The sequence below is a fragment of the Cryphonectria parasitica genome (assembly GCF_011745365.1).
Source record: "Cryphonectria parasitica EP155 unplaced genomic scaffold M406scaffold_6, whole genome shotgun sequence".
Lineage (NCBI taxonomy): Eukaryota > Fungi > Ascomycota > Sordariomycetes > Diaporthales > Cryphonectriaceae > Cryphonectria > Cryphonectria parasitica.
This window is the reverse complement of record NW_024468914.1, coordinates 832,422-847,383: the sequence shown is the minus strand read 5'-3', so window position 1 is coordinate 847,383 and position 14,962 is coordinate 832,422. Positions and strand designations below refer to the sequence as shown.

General features: G+C 51.4%; 6 protein-coding genes across 6 annotated transcripts; 3 read left to right on the top strand and 3 right to left on the bottom strand.

Moving 5' to 3' along the window:
- Nucleotides 1-999: 999 nt before the first annotated feature.
- M406DRAFT_48653 (uncharacterized protein) lies at nt 1,000-1,185 on the bottom strand (the record flags this gene model as incomplete). The annotated part of the gene is made up of 1 exon (XM_040924373.1): nt 1,000-1,185. A coding segment is annotated over one exon (186 nt), but the record flags the coding sequence as incomplete, so codon positions are not given.
- Nucleotides 1,186-4,526: 3,341 nt separating this feature from the next.
- Nucleotides 4,527-5,139, top strand: M406DRAFT_261022 (uncharacterized protein; the record flags this gene model as incomplete). The annotated part of the gene is made up of 2 exons (XM_040917411.1): nt 4,527-4,795; nt 4,860-5,139. 2 exons carry the CDS (start codon nt 4,527-4,529, stop codon nt 5,137-5,139), a joined length of 549 nt encoding a protein of 182 aa, XP_040774201.1.
- Nucleotides 5,140-5,713: 574 nt separating this feature from the next.
- M406DRAFT_340863 (uncharacterized protein) lies at nt 5,714-6,392 on the top strand (the record flags this gene model as incomplete). The annotated part of the gene is made up of 2 exons (XM_040921594.1): nt 5,714-5,879; nt 5,974-6,392. The coding sequence occupies 2 exons, from the start codon at nt 5,714-5,716 to the stop codon at nt 6,390-6,392; spliced, it is 585 nt and encodes a 194-aa protein (XP_040774200.1).
- Nucleotides 6,393-6,646: 254 nt separating this feature from the next.
- Nucleotides 6,647-7,652, bottom strand: M406DRAFT_356982 (uncharacterized protein). Its single transcript, XM_040923565.1, has 4 exons — nt 7,223-7,652; nt 7,067-7,129; nt 6,954-6,993; nt 6,647-6,883 (listed from the first exon to the last, which is right to left on the bottom strand). Exons 1-4 carry the CDS (start codon nt 7,562-7,564, stop codon nt 6,795-6,797), a joined length of 534 nt encoding a protein of 177 aa, XP_040774199.1. The 5' UTR covers nt 7,565-7,652; the 3' UTR covers nt 6,647-6,794.
- A 1,608-nt stretch (nt 7,653-9,260) lies between these two features.
- Nucleotides 9,261-11,085, bottom strand: M406DRAFT_340861 (MFS general substrate transporter; the record flags this gene model as incomplete). Its single annotated transcript, XM_040921593.1, has 6 exons — nt 9,261-9,463; nt 9,545-9,814; nt 9,920-10,016; nt 10,085-10,214; nt 10,303-10,791; nt 10,895-11,085. The coding sequence occupies 6 exons, from the start codon at nt 11,083-11,085 to the stop codon at nt 9,261-9,263; spliced, it is 1,380 nt and encodes a 459-aa protein (XP_040774198.1).
- A 1,962-nt stretch (nt 11,086-13,047) lies between these two features.
- M406DRAFT_340860 (succinyl-CoA:3-ketoacid-coenzyme A transferase) lies at nt 13,048-14,959 on the top strand (the record flags this gene model as incomplete). The annotated part of the gene is made up of 4 exons (XM_040921592.1): nt 13,048-13,165; nt 13,325-14,312; nt 14,407-14,746; nt 14,825-14,959. 4 exons carry the CDS (start codon nt 13,048-13,050, stop codon nt 14,957-14,959), a joined length of 1,581 nt encoding a protein of 526 aa, XP_040774197.1.
- Nucleotides 14,960-14,962: the final 3 nt, after the last annotated feature.

The following is a 14,962-nucleotide window of genomic DNA, read 5'->3' as shown; positions in this document are numbered from 1 at the left end:
CTCAATGGAGGGGATGCATGGATTTTATTCCATCCCCGCATTCGTGCAGACGACCTTTGTACAGCTTGAAATCTGAGACGAGAATATGAATCGCTCGGCCTCGACTTTTCCCCGTCATACTTTTTATATTGGCGATAGCGCCCTTAGCAGTATATTCATGCTTATTGAGGGCCTGAGGCTAACCAGAGAAGACTCGATTGATAGCTGTACTGCTCCCTAATGATGATGCACGTGGAGTTTTGATATGGAAATGACGGATTGATGCGCTGCTGGAGAAAAGAAGAAGAAGAAACGGAGGGAAATGACCTCTGGCTAGGTGGGGCTATTTACATGTAGGCAGATGGTGCCCAGCGATAGTGAGGGCCAGTGACTCACTGGCCCTCGCACATTTGATTCTTCTACAACTGGACCTGGGGAAAGATGCACTGTGCAACATCGCAAAGCCCGACAAGCTGCCTTCGGCCTCTCGAGTAATCGTGGCTCGTCTTCATGATGAGGATAGGTGATCGACGAGGCCAGTCTGGCAACCTGCCCATTTTCATTGACAAGACAGCGGCGCCCAATTGCAGCAGAAGGATGTGTCTGTGTACGATGTGTAGAAGACCGTCGCGCTGCCTCAGCTGCTTCATATTGATGTGATGGTGAGATCAAGAATATCTGAGCCGGAGGCGAGGTTCTTGCGTCTTTTGTCGGAGTTATGATGAAACAACAGATAACCATGCCGACTGCACGCGTCAACAAATAATGCACGTATATCTTGCCCTTGATCAGATAAGCAGTCACTGTGAAGTCGTTGTCGACGATGATAATTTGTTCACAAAGTTGTCTCAATCCCCTATCCAAGTACGTTAGATCAAATTGGAAAAGTAAAATACAGAAGTGGAATCGCTGCTTACCGTGATTGTTTGACCGTCCAAGAGACACCCTTCTCAGGACGCAAGGCGAACACGTTCGGATAGTCCCATTTTCCCAGCTCTTCTTGCAATAACACTCTTGTTGGTGGGCACAGGCGTGCAGAAGGAAGTTGCTGCCCCTGGGACTGGCCTTGATGTCGGCAACCATGCCGTCAAAGTCCAGGTCGATTGTGTCCTCGTTGTAGTAACGGTGCTTCTTGGCCGTCAGACCCGAGGTCTTGAAAATGGCAACATGGTCGGCCCACGAGGGTATGGTAATGCAGATGGCCATGGAAAAAATCGAGAGGCCCTGTTGATACGGAAGCCTTTGAAAAGGCCTTTGCCCCCCCACCCCCCCCGGGGCGGAACCCATCCCTAGCCTTGCGCTTCTTGCATTACGGCCGGCTTGACCCGGCACGCAGAGTGAGAGTGACCAGCCTCTCAGCACCGCACTGGGTCTTCTTTATGCGACACATGTCGCAAGCCCCGCCCATTCAAGAAGTGCAAGGCTTGAGTTGGGTCTGTAAAGCAGCAGTCCTTGGCGACTATCTGTCAGGTTAGCCTCTATTGCTCTGAAGGGGCGGACTACTTGGGAATCAGTCGCTAATGTTACGAACGTAGAACGGGGGAGAAGGGCAGGTATGCAGGTCTGGCCCCTCAAGAGCTAGGCTAGCCCTCTCTTTCGAAGGTTCGAACTTCTGGGGGCGACGGACTGGGCAGTCGTGATTTCCGTCACCCTCATCAACCCATCGGTGATACAGACCCATGAGCCGTCGCCAAATACTGTCGACGACTGCTCGGCTGGACCAAAATGGGAAGAGTAATAGCACCGAGGTAAAAACGGTGAAAAGGTTGATAGCGCCAAGAACAGCGTCTTGGGAAGATTGAGTGTTGAAATATCATACGTCTTAGACAATAAGCCGAATGACAAATATGAAGGTGAGGAGAACAGAACAGCAGGAGAGACAGCTCAGGGGTAAGATGCTGTGGTATATATAGTAATTCCTAGGTGTGGCATGTGACGCGATGACCAGGATTGCCAAAGAAAAGTGCGGATGAGTCCGGGGACATTCAGGTGCTCTGTGAAGATGGGATCGAAGTCCGGCTTGAAGAGGATGCAGGCGGAAGCTTCCAGCTGGAGTTTCTATAGTAGGTGTACACTGTCAAGGGTTGAGCAAGGCTGGGACCTAGAGCATGGAAATACAATGACTTGCTATGAAACAAAGGTACCCTTTTGGGAACCATCAAGAACATGCCGGTCTATGATGCTTTTGCCCAAGCCAAGATCAGGAGTGGAATGTCCCGGTCTACAGGAGGATGTGGAAATTCGTCATCATGTGCTGAGGGACAGGGAGCTCAGACCTTTTGATTTGTCTCACCAAAGCAAATGCTGAGGTTACTTGTCAAAGGAGAATGTTACTACCATCAATGTGTTTGGGTGTTCGTAATGCGAGGTAAGGTGTGATTAAAAGTAGGCTGAATAGTAATTACAGCGAGAGCAAGCATACCGGAAGACTTTGCTAACTCCCTGTAATAATAATCCTGTGCATGTCATCCTGCAATCTTCATTGTATAGATCTGTGCAAGATCACAACAATTCAGTTCACAGGTGGAAAGGTAAATGCCCCAGAGCTAGCAAGATGCTGTCTACATGTTACATACAAACAGAGAAACCAGCCTTTGCATTGCAGCACGTAAGTGGCTTGCTAGATCGCCCATCTCGAACCCCTTTGGAAGTCCTTGCAAACAATCGATAATGTCACCTTAGAAAGAGCAGAGTCACATGATGCCAATATGCACTTTCAACGTGAGCCTATTCGGGAATCTTTGATGCCTTCCCACGCTTGCCCGTTTCCTTTCTTTCTTTATACAACAAACATTGCCAAAGCCATTCTCGGCGGGCGAACCCGGCGAACTCTCACCTCGCAAACTGCAGTCAACAACTACCAGTACTTCAGTATACTCTTTTGAGCTCGACCATGTATTCAGCGCTTCAGAAAGGCGTCATGTCTCGCAGATGTATTATCACAACTTTGTACAGCCCGTCTTCCTCCTCCTTCCCCATCCCTGCAGTTAGGCTCGACGCGTCTCCTAGCCACGACACCATTTTACCTACAACATTTCGCAAGTGCTGACGTCCTTGATTTCTGATAGGTATCCATCAATTTATCATATCCACTACTTTCAAGACTATCCAAATGAGCTTCGCATCGATACATAAGCCTTTGTTCCCTTGGTCAGTGCTTGAGACGCCCTCCCCGTACTCAAACTCCGTCCTGCTCGTCCTCTTTCACCGCGCCGATGATGACAACAGACTTGCATGTCTGATCAGTGCCTGACAGCCTGACCATGAACCAAGAAAACATAATACGTCTGAGGCACATGATACTTTCCCATTCCCTAAACCGCTTGCCTCTTCCCTCTCAATGCATACGCTAATCTTTATTATCGAGCGGCTTGCTGAATAATCACAACACAGCGTGGTTGGACGCCTATCACCCGCGACGGCTTTGGTTAAAAGATTGGGAAATCTTTGCCTGTATAGTCGACCCATTTACTGCACGAGAAGGGACGATCATCTAGTGGAGGACGTTTTGGCCAACATGATGGAGGCTGTGCCCGCTTTCCCACCTTGTGGCGTATAAATGTAAGCCCACCATCTTTACTCCAGATGCTCTTTGCAGCATGTGAAGGCTTCAAAATAGATCTCGGCTTCTGATTTATGATCCTCGATAATGTCAGAAATTGTCTGAACGTTGCCTTACCACCTCATACTGATCAAGTATGAAGTAATCATTCCTGACAGCAGTATGTGCGTCCATCGTCAGGTTTTTCCCAACCTCGATAGCAATCTGAGGTCAGTTGAAATCGGCCGTATTCCAATACGCGGCACACTAGGCTTTCATCACAAATCAGTAATTGCATTATGTCTTGGAAAAGATGTGTCAAAGATACGTGGCCTCTCGAATGTTCATATTTTGTTCAGGAAGTATGCTCTGGTAGACTTTAATCTTGACCACCATCTTCTTTTCTCCTCCTGTCTCATTCCTTTCGAAGACATGCACCTGGGTGTTGACTGGTTAACATGTCGGGGTGTGACGACTTCCTCTCCTCGGGGATATTAGTCCGGACATTGCAAGCAGCCGTATCAGCCGCATCTCACACCACAAGACATGTATGGGCAGGTGTCTTTGACCCTTTCAAAGCGATTGGATAGTCTCATGGAAAGAGGAGAGGGAGGCCTCACAAACGCACATAATCCTCATCGATGGGAAGATGGATACCGTCCAGACCCTGATGTCTAGGGGTGGCCGTTCCCCAGTGTTGAGACAGGTCGCTTCCGCGAGGATACAAGCACGTTTTGTGCCGAAGTGGCGTAACCATCGTCATGGCTGCATGTGGCGGTACAAGAATTACGCGCAAGTCACATCGCACCAGCGAAAGCAATGAAAAAGCTGCTGATCCCCCACTCATCGTTCTCCCCTATCTTGGAAGCCCAAGCACTCCCTCTTCACAGCAACCTCCGTCGACCCAACATCCAGGGGAGAAGTCTTGGAAAAGAGCCCAGGTATCTCAATCATCGTCAAGCGCTCACGCAGAATTAGTCACTTCATCGTCTTACAGCTCATCATCATGCACGTGTCCAGGTGTCTTGCAAGCCTGCTCGCCTCTGCCGGCTTGCAAAGCCTAGCCACCGCACTCAATCTCAACATCACCGCAGTCGGGGCGCAGAACGGTGCCTCCACGCTCGAGTGCTGGACGATGGACACGCCCTTCTCCATCGCATCCACCCCTGGTATCGCCGGCAGCGCATCGATCGTTCTCGGCGATGTCACCAATTTCACCTACGTCGTGATACCATCGGGGCTAGACGGCGGGCTGCACCACGCACCTTCTAACCAGTAAGAAAGACAGGCGGCGGATTTCGGAACATCACACGTGGCTGACTATGTGATCTGAGAGCAGATGGGTCTGGTTTGTCTCTGGCCTTGCCTACATCACGCTGCCCACAGACGAAACGACTGCAGCTTTTGTCTCTGGGGAGTTTGGCCTCATCTTCGCTGCTGACACGGCGGACGTGAGCCGTCTGGGACACCGGACGCAGTATTCGGGAATCACAGAGACGGTGTCGATCGCCATGCCTACGACAGATGGCATGATACCATCTCATAGTAGGTTGCACTATGGGCCCTGCTCTACTGAGGAGATAGCTGGATATGCCTTTTTAGCTTCTGGCTTGTCTTGAGAAAATCAAAGTTGGCCCTGAAGGTCAATAAGGCAGCAGCTGGCTATGGTCCGGTGGAACGTCTTCAAGTTGGCCGTGGCAGTTGCGCGCAAGTTGGGCCGTTAATGATCTTGTGTTTTTGATAAACTGTTGCTGCTGAGAGTACACAATATTCCAAGGGTGGGCTCTTTGCTTTATCATATGTGCTTGCGCTTTTGGTGAGAATTTTGTGACATGATTTGATTGGAATATTGTTGGTCTGAGCCTCTGAGAGCGATATCAAAGTAGCGCACATTCATTATCAGCGTATACGAAGTGCGAATTTCAATCGAGGCCTGATCTGGAATATTCTTAGTGTGTATAATTAATAGTGACCCAAAGGTGAGTCGTCGAGACGTTGCCCTTACCCACCCTCTGCTCCTCAATTTAGCGTCGCTTAGTCGATCGTGTGCATATTTGTTTCATGATGACGTCTTTAGTCATGACTTCTGCGCAACAAATCTTCTCCTGTGTCAACGATCTGAGCCACCAGAATTCTACATCTCCTTTCAATATATACAATACATCCAGTGCAACATCGAACCCCTCGCACATAATGTCTGCCACACAAGAGTTTTATTCATGGCTTACTCCTCCCAAGATCCCAACGTCCCCCGCCCCAGAGGTGGGACAGCCTGCCCCTTCGACGGCTCGCCTCAAGCTGCCCCAATCTGGTGACAAACTCACCATTCTTACCTTTCTCAGACACTGTGGTTGTCCATGTGAGTTGGGTCATCCTTCAGCCTCAGACGTGAACAATACGTGAGGCCGGCTCGCTACACAGATGACATGCTGACCACGCTGCCCAATTTACAGTCGCAGAAAAGACGTTCCTGCGCCTCCGAGAGACAGCAAAGGGACACTCCGACATCCACTTCATCGCCGTGTCGCACTCCAGCCGAGAGCACACCGACAAGTGGCTGCACGACATCGGCGGTACCAACCCAGACAATCTCGAGGTTGTGGTGGACGATAAGCGGGAGATCTACGCCGCGTGGGGCCTGGGCGTTGCCTCGTTCTGGCATGTGTTGAATCCGATGGGGCTCTATGACGTTTTCAGACTGGCTAGAGATGATGGTATCTCGAACAGACCTACAGAGAGCGGGTTTCGGTTTCAGACCAGTGGGAGCTGGGCTGTTGACGGGCAGGGCAAAGTCGTGTGGGGAGGTGTTGCAGCGAGTGCCAACGAGATCCCTAATTTGGATGAGGCTGTTCAGGCTCTGGAGAGAAAGTAGACTGTGCAGCTAGTTTCGTGTTTAGTCGAGAATGTACATGAGATCTTCTCAAAGGAACATACCGTTGTTTGAGATATGCACCTGTCTTTCATACTTTGCTTGAACTTAACGACGTTCATATCTATGATGGCCTCGTCAGCCACAAAGGCAAACTAAGTAATCTTTAACTGGACATCAAACCTTAAGCAGGATCCACCTAGTACTATTTTTATGTAGGACAACTCAAGGACCGTCATCACCTTCCGAATGAGAGTGAAGCGAGAAGTCATCAAACTTTAATTTTTCTTCTTTGTACTATACGATCAAGAATATATACTAAGCACGTGAACCTTCTTCGTGTTTGCACCCTGGTATCTCATGAAACATCAAGATGAAGCTTTTTCTTTTCACATGGTTGCAAATTTAGCAGCCGTAGGTCGAGACGGTGGTCTCGAAAGCAGCGTCTGAAGTGGCCTGCAGAGTGTCGACCTCAGAAGTGTAGGTAGAGTAGACTGTACCCACTAGTTAGTAGATGTTTTTTTTAATGTGTTAGTCAGTCACTGTGGGTCATTGTTCACTTACTCTCAGTCTCAAGGGCTTCGAAGAACGCATCGGAGTCGGTCTATACAGTATCATTTCCTTAGCGTGATCACTCTTTTCATTTTGTAGGTGTGACTAGGTTGTAAAAGACTTACGTAGAGGCTCGAGAGGGCATCGCAGACATCAGAGGCATATCCAGCCGACTCAACCACAGAGTACTAATACATCGCCCAAGGTTAGCATGCCGGCCTAAGATGACATCGCTCTCACGTAACAATAGGGGCAAGTTATGGACAATCAATAGCTCTCACCTTGGCGACAGCATCACTGAGGGTGGTGGTGATCTGGGTAGTCAGGCTGCTGACATCTGCGTAGATGGTAGCGGAGTCCGACTCATCTAGAGCGCCAGTGGAGGTGATGTCAGAGGTGGCGGAGGTGACGGCCGAGTCGAGGCTGTCGTAAGCCGTGAGTAGGGCGAGGGCCTGGAGGAGGCTGCCGGTGAAAGCGTTGATGTCATTGTCGAAGGTCGTCAGCTCCGTGGAGATGGATGCAATGCTGGACTCGATCTCAGCTGCCGTCCGCTTGTGGTGGGCATGGGGCCTGGCAGCGGCGAGGCTGAAGAGACCAAAGACGGTAATCTGGGACAGCTGCATGGTAACGGTGTAGGGTAGTTATGATAAAAGGTGTTGATAATAGAAATTGAATATATTTTTCTTCGGGAAATTCGCGTCTCAATATGTTCTGTTCAAGAAAAGATGCCCCTTCTTGAACGTGTCTCATCCATGAGGGCTCTCGTCTCTTTATAGGCAATCATATCCCTTCATCATTACTGTGCACGATGTCTACACGGCGTCCGCGGGCACGAAGGTATCCCATGCCTCCACGAAGCCCTCACGCATGCCAAGCTTCATTCCTTTAGACCTTTCCCATCGAGTCAATTTGCCTCAGCTATGGCGTGGGACTTACTGAGCATAGTATTGGTTTCAATCCCGCGATGTCAATGCACGAGACAGCCACGAATAAGCGAGCTTGTCAGGGGCACGATGAGGTAGTATCAGGCGGAGGAGGAACAGAAGCGTGGCAAGATACACTGTAACCGTAGGAATATGCAACATATTATCCACAATCCTAGGTTTCCCGGCAGGATGGGCATGAATGAGGAGTTCCGTCGTGATACTGCACGTACTAGTAGCAATGGGGAATTGTGTTTCTTGGTTGCCGCTGTGGATCGTGGTCGAGGGCACGGCAATTGCGGCAGAACATTGTCGAGGAGACATGATTTTGGAGATAGTTTGAGCCCTATATGGAAGGTAGTAATTCTATCTAGCACTTGTGATAGAAGACCACAAGAAAAAGATCTGTCACGAAAGGGCATGCCAACTTTGCCGTGCTGCACGTGGGTACGTAATGCCACCCCCGTCTTTTGCGTGGGGGAGAGGCCAGAATGTAGAGGAGCGGTGGTATTGATGCTTAGATGTGATAGTCAGCACTCTGATTTGTGATGTGAAGGGTCTCTCAACAGGTTTCCGCAATGAGGGGAGTCGAGCAGGGGTCCAAATTGGTCCGTCGCTGACCGAAGAGGAATGTGGGTGGCACATATAGACAAGGGGGCTCACACCTATGCGCCTCCAGTCCACCAATACGATCATGTTACTTTCTCACGATGGCCTCGTCAGCTCCCTCACTTTGGGCAATTCGTGGTCATCAAGAAGTGACATGGTAGGGTTTCTCCAACTCCCCAAGCAACACACCTCACATTTACTACCTGCTTTGAAAATCTGCCCTCTCAGATGCATGCGAGCCTGAAGACTATAGCGCACAACACCTTCTTTCTTGAGATATTCGCCCCGCTGCTGAGGTTGCATCTGGGCACTATGTTCCTGTTGAGTATAACCTTAACTGGCACTTGTCCTCAGGCCTCGACACCCACACAGAGCTTTAGTCTAGACTCTTCGCTCAGGACATGTTTTGACAAAATCCTGAGGAAGAGAGTAAGCGATTCATATGTACGCCATGTGGCTAACTGCTCTCCCTGTCACACGACAACTTCTTCCAACGGAGCTAAACATCTGTTGTATTCCGAGCTCACCAGCTTTGGCCAACTCTCCGCATCAATTACGCCTCCTTCAAACGTCAAGGCGAGCTGAGGCAGTCCTGAGTATGACATGTACGTCGTCATATACAACTTGCTCAACCCCCAAAATTGGAAGATCCGCCCGTCTTATCCGCGCCGGATGTATAGTGACACCTCTCTCTCGCTCTCTCTCTCTCTCTATGTGTGTGTGTGTGTGTGTGTGTGTGTCTGAAATTAGAAAGCAAGGCGAAGATCGTTCTCTTTTCATAGCACTTCTACAAGACCATTACAAAGTTGGGGTCCCGATCGTCTCCAGATCCCTCAAAGTGAGAGTACTTTCCGTTTCGCTTGTCCTTGTTGATCTTGATACAGTACAACACGTTCGCAAGCACTGCAACCCAAGCATAGCACAATAGGCCGAGGATGATGCTGTGGCCCTTGTGGTAGAGAGGGCCCTCATCGCTGGGATAGACAAATGCTAAAGGAACGTTAACAGGAGCCTTTTCTAAGAGGAACTGCGAGACGAGATGGATGAAGTAGTTAGATGGACAGGACTTACTTGCTACAAACCCGCCGGCATTGGCCACCGCCAGCTGCAAGGCCGACGTGGTGGCGCGCTTATAGTGGCCGGCTGAGTTGTTTGAGTTCCAGACGAGAACGCAAGGCACGCTTGAGTACATGCCAATAGCCATCAGACAGGTCATGCCAAACTTGGCCTCGGATGATGTGATGTTGGCGATGGCTGCGTAGCCTATGATGGCGATAGGGAGGGTGAAGAGCATGATGACACCCCTGATCTTCATGCGATCCGAAATAAATGCAATGAGAACTATTGCGAAGTGAGATTCATCAGTGAAGAGCCCTCGTTACTCTTTCTTCCTCCTTCTCTCCCGTCTGCTTGTCGTTAGAATCTGAGGAGGGATTTCAGACATACCAGTGACTGGTGTAGCGACAGCATAAGGTATGACGCTCCAGAGTTGAGTCTCGTTAGAGTTGGATGTGATGCCCAGCCCATTGATGATCGTCGGGAGCTGTGATACTGGTTAGGATTTCAAGGGTATGATACATCTCTTTCATTATGTCAGAGAAAATGACTTACAAAAAGGCCAAAAGAGTACAAGCCTGCCAGGATAGCAAAGTACGCAGTTGCAGTAAGCCACACCTGGATGTTGAAAACTCCTCTTCTCACCTCTGACCATCGAAACTTTTCTTGTCTCTCACTTTCGGTGCTATCAATTTCTTAGCATCTTCCCTGTCACGTCGGGAGAGAAGGAAAAAAAAGAGACAGAAAAAGAAGACAACAATTAGAAAACTTACTGGAACCTCTCCTCCGGTGACAAATCCCCCGACAATCTCCTCACAGCAAACTCCTGCTCCTCGACCGTAAGGAACGACGCCGTGGCGAGGTTACTGGACAAGAACACCAGCGCAACCAGGCCACAGACCACAGTAAGCAAGCCCTCAATGATAAAAATCCACCGCCAGCCCTCAAGGCCGCCCCGTGGCCCGATGGCCGACAAGCCACGGGCGAGAAGGCCTCCAAAGGCGCCAGACAGCGAGGCAGCCGTGTAGAAGATGCCGATTCGCAGGGCCATCTCGCCTCTCGTGTACAAGCCTGACAGGTACAGGACCATGCCGGGTAGCAGGCCGCCCTCGGTGATGCCCAGTACGGCGCGGACGGCGACGAAACTGCCGTAGCTGCGGACAAATCCGAGGCACATGGTGACGATGCCCCAGGCGCAGGTGAGGAAGGCGAGCCATAGTCGCGGGGTGAGGCGCTTCAGGATGAGGTTGGAGGGGAGTTCACTAGAGGAACAAGGATCTCATTGTTAGCACAGCCCGTTATTATATCGTATATGTGTGGAGACTTGAGGACGATAGTGCATGGGATGGACCTTGGGGCGCATACCTTGCTATGTATGTCGCATAGAACACAGCCAGACCCTGATTGTACTGCAGGTTGGTCATGTCCAGGTCCTCTACGAGACCAATAATCTTTGCGTTGCCGACATTTGTCCTGTCTAAAAAAGAGCACAAGAACAATAGTGCGAGGATAGGCAGGATGCGGGTGTCGGTCTTGAGGAGGATGCGCCTGGTCATTCGCGTTCGGTACTCGTGTTCTGCTTGTGCCTCCTCGACCTCGCCGGCCTCGGGTTTGGCCTCAGGGAAGTCTAAGGACGACTTCATGCTGGCAGTAGTGGCGAATAATGCTCTTGCTTTCGTTTCTTACCAGTGAGATGATTGCAGAGAGACAGAGGCACACGTACACAGAGAGCACAGAGAGAGAGAGACTCAGTAATCACAGCGGTGAAATGTAGGCTGTGTTATTGTCGTTGTCATCCGTGTGCTCTGCTTCACCGACTTGAATGCTTACAGGTTACACTCCAGCCAGCAAATTACCCCGGATTCCCTTATCCTTATTTTTTCCCCGCAAAGAGGAGTGTGCGGCACAATCCGACCCCTGCGGAAGAGGCGCACAAGATCCATTACGCTATTCCCTTTCTTGTCGCCACCTTTATGGTTATGCGTCCCAACGGCGGGCGTTGGTTGTCGAGGAATTGTCAGGCCTGTCTGACTGGCTGAGACTTATTGAGGTCTCAGTTCAGCTATTTGTCTGAGGTCAAATGGTGTTGGTCTCTTTGTGTCTTGCCAACGTGCTTGGCAGTGTTTGTCGAATATGACCTGCAGGCCTGACAGATGTATGCCAAGAAGACTTGGCTAGCGCAACGAGTACCTCAGAAGGTACAGTACTTATAAAAACTTAAACGCAAGGATTCCGTGCCGGCACCGACGGGGTCGCTCATTGAGTGACTCTAGTCGTTCGTCAGGCTGTGAGCCAAGATCCCTTGATAGTACTATTTCGCTCTGCTATTGTTAGTGCAGAAGCCATAGGCTATCCCAAAATAGACTGAGAGAGTAGGATGAAATCGGAAGGCTGCGGATAAGAGTTGTACTGCCAAGGCAGATGTTTCAATCGACAAGACATTTTCGACTTGGCTGTCCGTTGGTTTAAAACGGCCACTTTGCTATTGGGGACCCTTGAAGCTCAGACGGATCCTTTGCGAACGGCACAGCACTCTCATTATATAACTAGCAAATATGTGTCTAACGTTAAATTTGTCTGGGGCCTTCTCATCAATCGAAACGTCACGTCACATTGCATGCAACTGGTTCTCCCAAACCTCTCACCTCCAGATCAACATCTTCTATTACTGACAGGCTGCACAGATCAGGTGATGAGCAGCATGGTCTTGCATAACATATGCACTGGCCAGGATTTCAACATGCTGGCCAGTGCAAGAGAAAAGATCACTGCCTTCAAAACGTGCTTTCTTTCCAGTCGCGAAAACAAGTACCAAACATAACAACCCCTCAACCTTGGATATGTAAGTGTATGGAGACTACTTCAAGTACCGTAATCAGCCAAGAGAGAGACCAAACTCCGACCTCGCTGCCCTCGTGTAGCGAACCCCCAAAAAGTCGCGTCCTTTCCTCTCACCTCGGAATATCCCAATAAGGCTTCCCAGTGATTAAAGTATGTTTTAGAACCCGCGTGCATTTTGGCCCAGGCCCACAACCCGCAACCCCGGCCTTCTGATCTACCCCCCGACCGCCCTCGGCAGCAAACAACCACTGCAAATGCTTAGCTCCGGTGGAGAAAACAACCCCTGCGGGATGATGACGTCGCCGGTCGGCAGAAGTTACCCCCGAGGTTCTTTTTGCGCGGCCGAGGTGCGCGCCCATGATTTGACTTGTAAGGGGACATTTATGCGCATGCGATCTCTGGGTTCCCGTTCCGGATTGCGGAATTACGATCAGATTACGAGGTTACTGCGAGGGGCATTGCGTTGCATGGATTCTTGACTATTTTCTGAATTGTTTGTGAAGGGAAAATAATTTGCTGAATAGCCTCACTTTTTGTTCTGTTTTGTGTCTTGATCAGTTGGCCCCTACAGTACATTCTCGGCTTCAACGCTTTGTTCAAGTTGGTGTGCAAGAAAATACAAAAGGCAGAGAAGAGCAGAAGGGAAGACGCACGTCAAACTATACAGCACAGCAACCATGGCGACGACAGCAAGACATGTGCGGCGGTGCATGCCAAACCTCAACCTCCTCTCTCCAGCCAGGACACGACAGGCCGTGGCAGCAGGAGCAGCATCATCATCAAGAGCAACAGCCTGTCTCACACCCTCCTCCTCAAGGCCATCATCATCATCATCATCATCATCTTCACTATCATCTTCACCACAGAGGATAGCCTCCTCCCGTCACAACCGCCTCTTCTCCACCACCACTCGCATCCTCGCCGCCGCCTCCTCCTCTCCCACCCCCAAACGAGGCGGCTCCAAGCTCTACCCAACCGCCGACGACGCTGTAGCCGACATCCAATCCGGCTCCACCATCCTGTCCTCAGGCTTCGGCCTCTGCGGCGTAGCCGAAACCCTCATCACGGCCCTGCACCGCCGCGGCAAGGACAGCCTGCACTCCCTGACCGCCGTCTCCAACAACGCCGGCGTCGAGGGCAAGGGCGGGCTCAGCGTGCTTACCAAGGAGGGCCAGGTCGACCGCCTCGTGCTGTCGTACCTGGGCAGCAACAAGGTCCTCGAGAAGAAGTACCTGACGGGCCAGATCGCCATCGAGCTCTGCCCCCAGGGCACCCTGGCCGAGCGCCTCCGCGCCGCCGGCTCCGGCATCCCCGCCTTCTTCACCGCCACCGGCGCCCACAGCCTGGTGCAGTCGGGCCAGATCCCCGTGCGCCTGGATGCGTCGGGCCGCGTGCTCGAGTCGGGCAAGCCGCGCGAGACCCGCATCTTTGGCGGCAAGACGTACCTCATGGAGACGGCGCTGCCCGGCGACGTGGCCATCCTGCGCGCCTGGAAGGCCGACACCGCGGGCAACTGTGTGTTTCGCTACACCACGAGGACCTTTGGCCCCATCATGGCGAAGGCTGCTGCGCTGACCATTGTCGAGGCCGAGAATATTGTCGAGGTCGGCGAGATTGGCCCTATGGAGGTGGATCTGCCTGGCATCTTTGTCGACAGGATCGTCCCGGCCACGGCGGAGAAGACGATCGAGCTGATGAAGCTGCGGGAGGAGAACACAGACTCGTCCAAGGCGGAAGCAGAGAAGAGCCCTGCGGTCCTGAGGAGGGAGAGGATTGCGAGGAGGGCGGCCAAGGAGTTGAAGGATGGATACTATGTGAACCTGGGTGTGGGTATTCCCACCCTGGCGCCAAGTTTCCTACCAGAGGGGCAGAAGGTGTGGTTGCAGAGCGAGAATGGTATCTTGGGCATGGGACCATATCCTACAGCGGATGAAGTTGACCCGTAAGTAAACTCCTTACCGGAGCCATAGAGGGAAGTGAGAGAGAGAGGAAGAGAGAGAAACCATCTTTCCAACACAGCCTCTAACAAATCCCAGCGACATCATCAATGCCGGCAAAGAAACAGTCACCCTCCTCCCCGGCGCCGCCACCTTCGACTCCTCCGAGTCCTTCGGCATGATCCGCGGCGGCCACGTCGACGTCTCCATCCTCGGCGCCCTCCAGGTCAGCGCCGCCGGCGACCTGGCCAACTACATGATCCCCGGCAAAGTCTTCAAGGGCATGGGCGGCGCCATGGACCTCGTCTCGAACCCAGACCAGACCAAGATCGTCGTCGCCACCGACCATGTCGCCAAGGACGGGAGCTCCAAGATTGTCGAGCTGTGCACGTTGCCTCTGACGGGCGCGCGGGTCGTGAGCACTATTATTACTGATCTGGTATGTAAAATGATATATATTCCCGTTTCGAGAATGCTTGCGGATATTTATGTATGTATACTGACATTTGGTGAACAGTGTGTCTTCCAGGTCGACAGGGAGGTGGGCGGGCTGACCTTGACCGAGCTGGCACCAGGCGTCGAGGTTGACGAGGTCAAGGCCAAGACGGATGCCAGCTTCAAGGTTGCTGATGACCTGCTGCAGATGGAGTAATCG

Excerpts from the sequence above, each read along its gene's own strand:
- M406DRAFT_356982 (XM_040923565.1), bottom strand. The coding sequence starts at position 7,564 with ATGCAGCTGTCCCAGATTACCGTCTTTGGTCTCTTCAGCCTCGCCGCT. Across the intron at positions 7,130-7,222 it reads TCAGTGATGCTGTCGCCAAG|TACTCTGTGGTTGAGTCGGC; the intron begins GTGAGAGCTATT and ends GCGATGTATTAG. Across the intron at positions 6,884-6,953 it reads CGAAGCCCTTGAGACTGAGA|TCTACTCTACCTACACTTCT; the intron begins GTAAGTGAACAA and ends TAGTGGGTACAG.